The 13795-nt window shown below is 42.7% G+C and overlaps 2 protein-coding genes across 2 annotated transcripts in view; both read right to left on the bottom strand.

Moving 5' to 3' along the window:
* Positions 1 to 13795, bottom strand: part of LOC113651616 (aerolysin-like protein) — a 382868-nt gene that overhangs the window by 222656 nt on the left and 146417 nt on the right. The window lies entirely within an intron of this gene.
* Positions 11731 to 13525, bottom strand: LOC125138609 (aerolysin-like protein). Its single transcript, XM_047800511.1, has 2 exons — positions 13410 to 13525; positions 11731 to 12454 (listed from the first exon to the last, which is right to left on the bottom strand). The coding sequence occupies exons 1-2, from the start codon at positions 13497 to 13499 to the stop codon at positions 12008 to 12010; spliced, it is 537 nt and encodes a 178-aa protein (XP_047656467.1). The 5' UTR covers positions 13500 to 13525; the 3' UTR covers positions 11731 to 12007.

The raw sequence follows: 13795 nt of genomic DNA, 5'->3' as shown, positions 1-13795 counted from the left end.
CCTGACCAACACCAATGTAGTAACAAAAAGATCCAGCCATGTTCATATGTGTAATTTAAAGTACCCTGATAGATGAGTTTGCCATCAGACTCCTACATCTTTACATTTTTAAATGCTGCTACAACTGCTTTTGCAGAACAAACAGACTGTATACTGGGTGGTGCTGTCTTTATATATCTGTATTGTAGTTTATTATATTGTCTGTTTGCAGTGTCTCTTTATGTCAATAGATTAATTAGTTCTGTGTTGTCTCATGTAGGTCGGTGTCTTTATGTAACACCAGGGTCCATGGTGATGTCAATAAAATCTTAGGGTCTTCACTTCTGTGTTAATAAATAAATAATTAAAAAAACAAGTCTGTTGATCAGTGATGATGTAACATAGGGGTCTCAGACACAGAGTGAGGTTCTGTACAGTAAAAGTTGACATGAGGAGAGGAAACACACTATCAAAGACAGATAGAAAACATTTAAAGACTTGGCAAATACATAAAGACAAGACAGCATCATACATGATAAAGCTTTCCACAGTAACACAACTCAGAACTTACACATGTCTAAAGTTTCACACGGACATGCTAGCACATGTGCTTTTTATATGGTGCTAAGAGGAAGTGGGTGACGTAATCGAACAGATTATTAGAACACAGAGGATGGCATCCTTTTGTAAAACATTAATATGTCCATTAGAATAGATAAAGACATCTAATAATACAGTTGTTTGGAAGAAGATCATTTCACACGTGATCAGTGTTGTTGAAGTTAGTGGAAATGGAGGAGATGATTTAAATTTTAATATCATTAAAAATGGAACCATGTTGAAAAAGATCAGGGTTTGGGTCTGTGAAACTACGGGGAAAGCCATGATGGTGTGGCTTACTGGTGGAAACAGTTTGATGTTCCTGCTGGGAATCTGCAAGAATTTACATTTGAAGAAGCATTTCGCCTCCCTTTAACTTTGGACAAATCAAGGGTGTGATGAAATTCAAGACAAGTCACTCCTGGGAGTTCTATGGAAGCGTGACAAATGGTAGGAAGGGATTATCATAATATAAACTAAAATCTGGAGATGAGGGTACGTCCAGTATACTTCAGAGTTTACTGAGGAGGAAATGAAGCTCAAAATCATAATTCTTTAAAAGGTCCAATATAATGAATCTCTAGTATTAAATAATTTGAATCAATAATGTTTGTGTTTGAGGTTTGCCCCACAACTTTAACAACATCTGCCAGGTATGACATGCTGTTGTTCTTAAGCTTAAAAATTGGCCAGTGAATACTCTGATTAAAAACAGTCAGGCATTATTTACACGTAGTAATGCTTTATGAAAAAGTAAGATTAAATAAATCTTGAAAAAAAAAACAAGAGTAAATCATGTGCAAGATCATTTTTAAAATAAAGTGCAAGTGGAATTCAATGAGATGAAAAAAACCTCGCTTTCATAATATGAGTTAAACATTATCATATACAGTAACTATAATGCTGTAATACTATAATCTACATACACAGTTAATAACCTACATAATGTCATCAATAATAAACTGCACACTTACAAGGAACCTTATCTCACATCTCTATGTAACAGGTGTGTGTGTAAACTGTCGGAACTGTCAAGAATTAATCTCTGTCACAGAAACTTTTGATAACATCTTTTAACGGAATCATAGTTTCCGTTACAGATCCTTTACAGTGGAATTTGTCTCCAACTGACAAAAAATTCATTCTGTTTATAATAAAGCATCAAAAATCTACAATGTCTTATCTGCATTAGATCATTATCCTGCTTTAAAAAACAATCACATTTCATCAATAAAACACAACCTGACCAACACCAATGTAGTAACAAAAAGATACAGCCATGTTCATATGTGTAATTTAAAGTACCCTGATAGATTTACATTTTTTTTTTACATTTTTAAATGCTGCTACAACAAACAGACTGTATACTGGGTGGTGTTATAGTTACCAAGTCCATGTCCTACAAGAACATCACTCCGAGAATACAAACTTTTACCAGCAAACTGGAATTCACATTCACATGAGTCCTTCACAATGACCCAATGCAGACCAGCTGCTTTTTGATAGAGCCTACAGAGCTTCTATGGAATACAATAGAAAAGCCTTTGTAGATTGTTGATGCTTTTTCATAAACAGACTGAATATTTAAAAAATTTGTAACTTTTTTTAACAGTTAAAAAATTCTGGGAAAACGTTACTGACTCACTATCCAACCTTATGGGGTGTCACATCCTGCTGTCTCCCTCCCTCTGTATATTAGGTGACATATCCATCATCGATTTAAACAGTACAAACAGTCATTTACTCCTAGTGGCACTAACTATCGCCAAGAAAACTATCCTCATGAACTGGAAATCATGGAAACCAAACACATTTCAACTTGTAAAATTTTACTAATAGAGTACATCTCCATGGAAAACTTGTCTACCTCCACTCAAAATAATACATCAGAATTACACCCTTCTTGGTTATCTCTCTTTAACTTCAAACAGTCATGAATACACTGACCTTCTTTGTCTGAAGCCATCCTCAATGATACACCATCAATAACCCCATCAATAATCACACATGATTGGGAGGAGGGGGGTCAGGAAGAGGCAGCTACACAGACTAATATCAAATCTAAATAAAATACTTATAAGATTACATTTAAATCTCTCTCTCTCTCTCTCTCTCTCTCTCTCTCTCTCTCTCTCTCTCTCTGTCACACACACACACACACACACACACACACACACACACACACACACACACACACACACATACACACTCACACACACACACACACACACACACACACACACACACACACACACACAAACACACACACACACACACACACACACACACACACACACACACACACACACACACAGCACTTGTCTCACTGTTTAAATGCATCACATATTAGATGAGGTGCACACACATTCATTTGGAGAATAATAAACAAAATGCATATATATAAAAGCACACACATAGGGTAAGTGTGGCGTTGGCGTGGCAGCCTGGGCTTTGCACTGGGCTGGTTCCATGCTACATGCCATGCTTTATTAATGCATTATACATTAGTGGACATAATGAATTTTTCATTATTATTATTATTATTATTATTATTATTATTATTATTATTATTATTATTATTATTATTACTTTTGATATTGTGACCTTCCTCATACCCCATTTTCCAATTTTTTTTTCTTGTTAAATTTATTTTGTGTATTTTTTTGTTTTGTGTGATATATATATATATATATATATATATATACCCTATATTCATTTTAAACCACTGGGGGAAAAAAACTTGTGTAATTTATCTACAACCACCAGCTTAGACACATTGATACCTGTGCTTGTATGTATAAGTATGTAAGTATGGTATATGATCAGGTCAAGTTGAGAGGCTTTTAAATGTCATTGTGACCAAATACAATTTCTGATACAGTACACAGTAAAATTAAAAGTTTGTCCAGGACCCTGGTGCTACATAAAGACACCGACCTACATGAGACAACACAGAACTAATTAATCTATTGACATAAAGAGACAGTGCAAACAGACAATATAATAAACTACAATACAGATATATAAAGACAGCACCACCCAGTATACAGTCTGTTTGTTCTGCAAAAACAGTTGTAGCAGCATTTAAAAATGTAAAGATGTAGGAGTCTGATGGCAAACTCATCTATCAGGGTACTTTAAATTACACATATGAACATGGCTGGATCTTTTTGTTACTACATTGGTGTTGGTCAGGTTGTGTTTTATTGATGAAATGTGATTTTTTTTAAGCAGGATAATGACCTAATGCAGACCAGATGCTTTTTGATAGAACATTCCCAAAACCCTGATATAAAGCCTATAGAGCTTCTGTCTAATGCAGAAGAGAAGACATTGTAGATTTTTATGCATTATTATAAACAGAAAGAATGTTTTGTAGGTTGGAGAAAAATGTAACTGTATCTGTTACAGAAACTATGATTCTGTGTTAAAATGTCATCACAAGGTTGAGTGACACAAAGGAATGTTCAATAAATAATAAACCACTTTATTGTGCACTGAGGGTTGAAAAGCTTGTGAAATCTGATTTCCAATTACCAGCGTGGACAAACAGACAAACAGACAAACACGCACACACCTGTTACTTAGAAGTGTGGTGTAAGTCTCAGAACCACCCTTTTTATCTGGTATAAAGACGAGAGTACGAAGCTTCTGTCTCATCCACAAACTTGCATCCTTCACAATGTGAAATTCTCATTAGTTGTGAACACATTATTATTGATAACATTATGTAGGTTATTAACTGTGAAACTATTTGAAACTAATTGAAACTAAGCTTCTGACCTGTTTTTTCCATAATTATGTATTATTCTAGATTCTTCCTGAGCACTACCTCAAGTCCCAGTCTTCCCAGTAAAATGTTTCTATATGTTGGAGTAGACAAACACTCATACACTACTTGAGCACATTTAAACTAATTCATATTATTATTTTGACATAAGTACATTTGTTCTATATTTCTACACTTTCTCCACTATAATTATTATCTATTCCTTTAGACTTTTTCCACTTTGGCCATAACATCTACTACATAACACACTGTTCCATAACGTACACATGCCAATATTAGTGACACATGTTACTGGTAGCTACTTAACCTTCTCCAAGTTCTCTGTAGCTGTTTAATATACAGTACAGGACACCTGGACATCACAGCCATGTGTACAGTATGTCCCCAAAGTCTTCCAGCAAAACTGAAGGTAAGCTGTTGTCTATAATATGTAGGATTACATTTCACTGTAACTAAGAGGCTTAAACCTGTTCCTGCATCTCAGTGCTCCGATCTCAATGAAGATCTCCTTGATGTGTTGGAGGTTGGAGTGGAAGATCTCGAACTTCCTGTAAAGAGCCCCGACTCTGAATGGGTGATTCTTTTGGTTGATTATTTTTCTCCCAATCTCTGTGCACATCCCTGTCCTTTGACAACAGGGTAATAAAACTGAACAGGAAAATAAAAGTGATGGCAAAGCATCGGGACGAGGATAGACTCAATAAATTAAACACACACAAGTTAAATGACGAGATCTCAATTCAAACACTTACAGGAAATCGTGTAACATCGCCTGGTTAGATTAAATGTAACATAAGTAAATTAAAATAACCTGACAAACTGATACTGTCAGCGCACTCATCCGAAGCTCACCTTCGCGGCGCACTCTGGTGACGTCATTCCCTGTCGCATGACTTTTATACTCGGCACTGCTATTTAAGCACGCCGTTTATGCTGGATTCTCGCCAGATGATCTCTCGTCACTACGTCGCTTTCTTGAGTCACTCCTGCCAGCCTCCGGTCCGGGTGTTATCTGTGCCTCGCGTTTTCTATTTCCGTGTGGATTTTCCCGTCTCGGATTACCTTTTTTCCCTGTCATTCCTTACGTGAGTTTTTCTCTGCTGCCGGTTGTTTTGGTTCCGTTTTTTGCGCTCCGGTTATTGACATTTCGGATTACCCTTTTTTCCTGTGTGGATTACTGCCCGTTTCTTATTGGATTATTTTTTTTTCCTCCAAGACTTTGCCTGGTTACATTCTGTGCATTTATGTTTTCATATATAGACATTTATTACTATCCTTTATGTTAATAAATTTTCTTTTTTTGGACCCTGACCTGCGTTTGGGTTCTCCTTCCCAGCACCCTCATCTGTGTCACTGATAGTATCATCTGGCGACTATAATGAACCCAGCAGGATCTCTGGAGATGCAGTCCCAGCTCGACTCCTTGTCCAAATCCTCCGCTGCGCATGAGCGCCAACTCAAGGAGATAGCCGCATCCACCAATGAGCACATTCGGCGCATGAGCATGCTCACCACGACACAGGCCTCCTCGCCCTTTACGAGGCCACCTGCCCAGCCCCCCCAACCCGTGGTTGAGCAGAACATAAACCCCATTCGGGAGCCACATCTGCCTCATCCCGAGCGTTTTTCTGGTGAGGCGGGACTTTGCCGTGCATTTTTGATGCAGTGCTCAGTGATCTTCGAGCTCCAACCCTCCTCCTTCCCTTCGGATCGGTCCAAGGTAGCATACGTTATCTCTTTGTTATCTGGGAAGGCCAAGATCTGGGCAACAGCAGAGTGGGAACGTCAGTCAGTCATCTGCTTCTCGTTCGATGCCTTTTCGGCTGAGCTGCGCAAGGTTTTCGACTCCACACTGCCTAAGATGGACGCCACTCGAGCCTTGTTCGAATCATCTCAGGGGTCCCGCTCAGTGGCTGAGTATGCTGTGGATTTCCGCATGGCAGCTGGGGACAGTGGCTGGAACCCCACGGCGCTCTACGACGCGTTTCTACCGCGGTTTGTCCCCCCAGGTGAAGGATGAACTCGCGGCCCGAGAACTCCCTCAAGAGCTTGACGACCTGGTTTGTCTGGCAACCAGGATCGATCGCCGTATCCAGGAACGAAGAGAGGAGGGTCGCCCAACCCGTTCCTGGCCTCCCAGAACCCCGAATGCCAAGCCCCCTGTCGAACCAGACAGGTCATATGGGCCTCCCAGAAACCCATATGTCAAGACCCGCTCGGAGTCTTACAGATCACACTCTCCTCCACCTCCACAGCCCATGGAGATAGGACGGCGTCTCCTGTCCGCAGCAGAGAAGGAGCGGCGCCGGGCCCACGACCTCTGTCTCTACTGTGGCAAGGCAGGACACTTTGCCTTCGCATGCCCAGCAAAAGACAGGGCTCGCCGTTGACGGAGGAGCCCGCGGCGAGCCTCTGGTGTTTAGCCTCCCCCAAGCCACTTCTCCGAGCCCGTTTCCAGATCAAGAGCCAGGAACATGATCTCGCGGTCTTCGTTGACTCTGGAGCTGACGCGGAGTTCCTTGATGAGGAGTTAGTGCGTCAGCTGGAGATCGAGACTGAACCTCTACCCGCCAGTCTCCAGGTACGGGCCCTGGATGGCCATATCCTTCACCGAGCTCGCTACCGCACCAAGCCCCTGCTGGTGTCCGTCACCAAGGAACACATGGAGTGGATCTCCTTCCTCGTTATCCCTTCGCCCCATGCACCAGTCATGTTTGGATTACCTTGGCTGCAGAAACATAACCCTCACCTGGATTGGTCCAGCGGCCGGGTCCTTGGTTGGGGGATCTACTGCCAGGCTCATTGCCTGACCACCTTGGCACCCCGCTTGTTATCAGTCAAGGAGGACCTGCCCCCCGATCTCTCTCTGGTGCCTGCTGAATACCATGATCTGGGACAAGTGTTCAGTAAAGCTTGTGCCACTTCCCTACCACCACACAGACCTTATGACTGTGCTATCGACCTCCTGCCAGGCACTGCCCCCCCCCCGGGGGCGCCTGTACCACCTATCCAAGCCGGAAAGGGAAGCCATGACCCAATATATACAGGAGTCCTTGGAGTCAGGCATTATCCGCCCGTCTTCATCCCCAGCCGGTGCAGGTTTTTTCTTTGTGGAGAAGAAGGATGGGACTCTACGACCCTGTATTGACTATCGGGGTCTGAACGCCATCACCATTAAAAATCGCTACCCGTTGCCTCTCATGGCCTCCGCTTTTGAGCTCCTTCAGGGGGCCACCATTTTCTCCAAGCTGGACCTTCGGAACGCCTATCACCTAGTCCGCATCCGTGAGGGCGACGAATGGAAGACCGCATTCAACACTCCCACTGGCCATTACGAGTACCGGGTGATGCCGTTTGGCCTCACCAATGCCCCAGCAGTATTCCAAGCACTGGTCAACGACGTTTTACGGGACATGTTAAACATATTTGTGTTTGTTTACTTGGACGACATCCTCATTTTTTCCCGCACACCTGAGGAACACATCCGTCACGTCCGTGCAGTGCTCCAGAGGCTTTTGCAGAACCAGTTATATGTCAAGGCTGAGAAATGTGATTTCCATGTCACGAAAACCACCTTCTTGGGTTTCATTCTGGCAGCAGGGAGTGTTCGGATGGATCCTGACAGAATCAAGGCTGTTCGGGACTGGCCCTGCCCTGGAACACGTAAGCAGCTCCAGCAGTTCTTGGGATTCGCTAATTTCTATCGGCGATTCATCCGGGGTTACAGCTCGGTTGCTGCACCCTTGCACCAGCTCACTTCTCCTCTTCAACCTTATTCTTGGGGGCCTCAAGCCGAGCAAGCCTTCAAGAAGCTGAAGCAGCTTTTTACCTCTGCCCCCATCCTCTCCTTGCCGGATTCCACGCGACAATTTGTGGTTGAGGTTGATGCATCTGATACCGGAGTTGGGGCCGTTTTGTCTCAAAGGGACGTCAAGGACAATAAACTTCACCCGTGTGCTTTCTTTTCACACCGTCTCTCCTCGTCTGAACGTAACTACACTATCGGCGAACGTGAGCTACTGGCAGTCAAACTCGCCCTGGAGGAATGGCGGCACTGGCTGGAGGGTGTGGAACTACCATTTCTGGTCTGGACTGACCATAAGAATCTTGAATATCTCCGGACTGCTTGGGCACTCTTTTTCGGCAGGTTTAACTTTGTGCTGTCTTATCGGCCGGGAACGAAGAATGGGAAGCCAGATGCTCTCTCTCGTCAGTTCTCCCCCGATCCCGTCGAGGCCGTTGCTGAACACATTCTTCCCCCCTCTGTCACTGTTCGGGCGCTTCGACTCGGGATAGAGAGAAGGGTTCAGCAAGCCGTGTCTAACCTGCCGGTCCCTACTGACTGTCCTGAAGGCAAACTTTATGTCCCTGACCAGCTCCATTCCCAAGTTCTTCAGTGGTGTCACAACTCTCGGCTTTTCTGTCATCCCGGTTTCCCTCGGACCCTATCGGTTCTCCAGCGTCGTTTCTGGTGGCCTTCGCTCAGACATGACGCACGGGAATTTGTCACTGCCTGCCCAGTATGTGCGCAACACAAGAGCTCTCGATCTCGCCCTGCCGGCCTCCTGCGGCCCCTGCCGATCCCTTGCAGACCTTGGTCCCACATCTCACTTGATTTCGTCACCGGCCTCCCTCTTTCTGATGGCTACTCCGCTATCCTCTCGGTGGTCGATCGCTTTTCCAAGCTCGTCCATTTTGTCCCCCTGACCAAACTCCCTTCAGCCAAGGAAACGGCGTTGCTCCTCCTCCAACACGTTTTCCGGCTCCATGGCATTCCCCGGAATATAGTCTCGGACAGGGGACCCCAGTTCACCTCCAATTTTTGGAAGGAATTCTGCCAGCTCTTAGGCGTCTCCATTAGCCTCTCCTCTGGGTTTCACCCCCAGTCCAATGGGCAGACGGAACGGCTCAACCAGGAGCTGGAGACGGGGCTCCGTCTCCTCTGTGCCGAGGATCATTCGTCTTGGGCCTCCAACCTTGTTTGGGTCGAGTATGCCCATAACTCTCTGCCTACTGCTGCCACGGGTCTTTCCCCTTTTCAGGCTGCCTATGGCTATCAGCCCCCATTATTCTCCACACAGGAGCTAGAAGCCTCAGTTCCCTCAGCCTTGGCCCTTGTGAGGCGCTGTCGTCGAGTCTGGAGAAGAGCCTGCCTTGCCTTGCTGAGATCTTCCCGGAGTTATGCTCGCTGGGCCAACCGCAGACGCCGCCCCGCTCCTCCTTACTGTGTCGGGCAACGGGTGTGGCTTTCCACCAAAGACCTCCCGTTGAAGATTGCATGCAGGAAGCTGGCTCCCCGTTTCATTGGACCGTTCCCTATATCTAAGGTTATCAATCCAGCTGCGGTCCGGCTCAAGCTGCCCAGAGTGTTTCGCATCCACCCCACCTTTCACGTTTCCAGGCTGAAACCTGTCCAGGCCTGTGCACTGGTTCCCTCCACCAGACCCCCTCCTCCAGCCCGGGTCATTGATGGCGGCCCTGCGTTTACTGTCCGTCGGCTCCTGCGCTCCAGACGCCGTGGGAGGGGTCTACAGTACCTGGTGGACTGGGAGGGGTACGGCCCTGAGGAACGCTCCTGGGTTCCGGCACGCCACATCTTGGACCCAGACCTCCTCTCCCAGTTCCATCGTGACCACCCCGACCAGCCTGGTGGGACGTCGTGAGACGCCCCGTGGAGGGGGGGTACTGTCAGCGCACTCATCCGAAGCTCACCTTCGCGGCGCACTCTGGTGACGTCATTCCCTGTCGCATGACTTTTATACTCGGCACTGCTATTTAAGCACGCCGTTTATGCTGGATTCTCGCCAGATGATCTCTCGTCACTACGTCGCTTTCTTGAGTCACTCCTGCCAGCCTCCGGTCCGGGTGTTATCTGTGCCTCGCGTTTTCTATTTCCGTGTGGATTTTCCCGTCTCGGATTACCTTTTTTCCCTGTCATTCCTTACGTGAGTTTTTCTCTGCTGCCGGTTGTTTTTGGTTCCGTTTTTTGCGCTCCGGTTATTGACATTTCGGATTACCCTTTTTTCCTGTGTGGATTACTGCCCGTTTCTTATTGGATTATTTTTTTTTCCTCCAAGACTTTGCCTGGTTACATTCTGTGCATTTATGTTTTCATATATAGACATTTATTACTATCCTTTATGTTAATAAATTTTCTTTTTTTGGACCCTGACCTGCGTTTGGGTTCTCCTTCCCAGCACCCTCATCTGTGTCACTGATAGATACATCTGAAAATAAAACTTATATCTAAGTTTTTTTGTGATCTAAAGCCTATAGAGCTTCTATTGAGTGCAATAGAGAAGACAATGACAAGACAGACTTTTGATGTTCTATAATACACAGACAAAGTTTTGTCGGTTGGAGAAACAATCCAGCGTAACAGTTACAGAAACCATTCCATGCCAAGGTGTCATCAAAAGTTTCTGAGACACAGATTAATTCTGGGATTAATTATAAACACCTAGGGGAAAATGTTTCTCCAATCGGAATTTCTGCTAACAGAACACACACACACACACACACACACACAATTTCTGCTAACACAGCGTTATTAACAGTGTATGTAGATTACTGTGTATGTAGATTATAGTATTACAGCATTATAGTTACTGTAAATGATAATGTTTAACTCATATAATGAAAGCTTAATTCTGATCATTTTCTATTACAGTGTGGTTTGTCAGTGCGTTAATCATTAATAAATAAAATGTGTTAGTACTGTTAAAGTAAATTGGTGTGGTATTAAAGTTGATAACTTCTTACTTCTGAGGTGTGAATACTGTAATGTGAAATCCTCATTAGGTGTGAACACATTAACTGAACAATGTTAACAATGACTGGTTTTATTTTATTTAATGTCATTGAATTCCGCTTGTATTTTATTATAGTAATGGACTTGTACATGATTTATTCATATTACTTCTGATCTTACCGATGTTGTGTATCCCACTGTTCCTGATGTGATACCCAAAGTGGCTGTTGGAGAAATTAAATCCATGTCCTACCAGCATAAAGATATAAATTAATTATTGGTGTTGAGGGTACATATGCTTCAGAGACCAGTGCAGAGAAAATGGAGCTCATTGTGTTCATCAGTTTTTGTGGAACACTTTGGGGACTTACTGTACACATGGCTGTGATGTCCAGGTGTCCTGTACTGTATATTAAACAGCTACAGGGAACTTGGAGAAGGTTAAGTAGCTACCAGTAACATGTGTCACTAATATTGACATGTGTACGTTATGGAACAGTGTGTTATGTAGTAGATGTTATGGCCAAAGTGGACAAAGGCTAAAGGAATAGATAATAATTATAGTGGACAAAGTGTAGAAATATAGAACAAATGTATTTAAGTCAAAATAATAATATGAATTAGTTTAAATGTGCTCAAGTAGTGTATGAGTGTTTGTCTACTCCAACATATAGAAACATTTTAGTGGGAAGACTGGGACTTGTGGTAGTGCTCAGGAAGAATCTAGAATAATACATAATTATGGAAAAAACAAGTCAGAAGCTTAGTTTCAATTAAGACTGATTTTATTGATGGAAATTATAACAGATTATAATCTGAAAATGTCAAAAGATTTTGGTCACTTTGGGTGAGATTATAGAAATGGTGGTATACACCACATTGGTAAGCTAAGCAGAATTCTTCTTGAGCAAAATGAAGCCAAAGCGATCAATGCCAGTCCCATATCGTCCTTGGATTCCGATGCATTTCCCAGTTTCAACATCAACTTGAACTTCTGGTTGCAGCTGAGTAAGGCGCACTTTTGCATGGAACTCCCGGAAGCTGCTTGTCGTGAATTTGATGGCACCCAGATGTGTATCATCTTCATTTGGCCAAAGTGAAAGGGAGGTGAATTTCTCATCTTTCTCAAATGTAAACTCTTTCGGACTCCCATCAGGAACACCAAACTCTTTGGGCTCGTTATCAGTAAGCCACACCTTCACAGCTTTTATCTGAGAATCACCTTCCCAAACCTGGATCTTTTTCAACCAGTATCCAGTTTCCTTGCCAGAAAAATTGAAAGGTTTTCCTCCCATTCCACCAACTTGAACAATACTGACCATCTTGTTCTTAACCTTAAAAAGACAAACATTTCAAGATGGATGAAAATAGTTCAGTAGCATGAGCTACTGCTGATATTATTTGCTGATTCAGCTCATTAAGCTTCATTAAACAACTGTATTATTAGATGTCTTTTTGTACGCTAATGGCCAGATTAATGTTTTACAAAAGGATGCCATCCTCTGTGTTCTAATAATCTGTTCGATTACATCACCCACCTTCTATTAGCACCATATACAGTAAAAAGCACATGAGCTAGCATGTCAGTGTGAAACTTTTAGACATGTGTAAGTTCTGAGTTGTGTTATTGTGGAAAGCGTTATCATGTTTGATGCTGTCTTCCCTTTATGTATTTGGCACATTTTTAAATGTTTTCTATCTGTCTTTGCTACGTGGTGTTTAAAGTGTGTTTCCTCTCCTCATGTCAACTCATACTGTACAGAACCTCACTCTGTGTCTGAGACCCCTATGTTACATATGTTACACCATCACTAACATTTAACTTTGGGATCAACAGACTTTTTTTTTTTTTTTAATAAAAAGAAGTGGATGTTAACTGGCATAATTCAGAACAATGAGACCAAAAGATTTTATTGACATCATCATGTACAGAGTTGAGTTATGGACGTCTTGTGAGAATTTATTAGTGAAATTTCATCAGTATTCAGTATAAAATATAAACTAATAAACAAGGTGTAATGTGATAAAGTGGAGTCCTACAGAGCTTCATGTCTCTTATACCACACCAATTTACTTTACCAGTACTAACACATTTTATTTATTAATGATTAACGCACTGACAAACCACACTGTAATAGAAAATGATCAGAATTAAGCTTTCATAATATGAGTTAAACATTATCATATACAGTAACTATAATGCTGTAATACTATAATCTACATACACAGTAATCTACATACACAGTTAATAACCTACATAATGTCATCAAGAATAATCTGCATACTTACAAGGAACTGATGAAGCAGGTAGCAAGAAATGTCTTCTTTAAAAGACGTCTTGTGAAGGATGCAAGTTTGTGGATGAGACAGAAGCTTCATGCTCTCGTATTTATACCAGATAAAGAGGGTGGTCCTAGGACCTTACACCACACTTCCAAGGAACAAGTGTGTGTGTGTGTTTATTGAGTCCATGCTGTTAGTTGGAAATCAGATTACACAAGACTTTCACCCCTCAGTGCACAATAATGTTTAATATTTAATGAACATTCCTTTGTGTCACTCAACCTTGTGATGACATCTTAACACGGAATCATGTTTTCTGTAACAGATAGAGTTAAATTTTTCTCCAACCTACAAAACTTTCATTCTGATTCCATCCATGTTCATATGTGTAA

Source organism: Tachysurus fulvidraco, chromosome 15, assembly GCF_022655615.1.
Source record: "Tachysurus fulvidraco isolate hzauxx_2018 chromosome 15, HZAU_PFXX_2.0, whole genome shotgun sequence".
NCBI classification, from domain to species: domain Eukaryota; kingdom Metazoa; phylum Chordata; class Actinopteri; order Siluriformes; family Bagridae; genus Tachysurus; species Tachysurus fulvidraco.
Note: the sequence above shows the minus strand (reverse complement) of the source record. Positions and strands in the feature narration are given on the sequence as shown.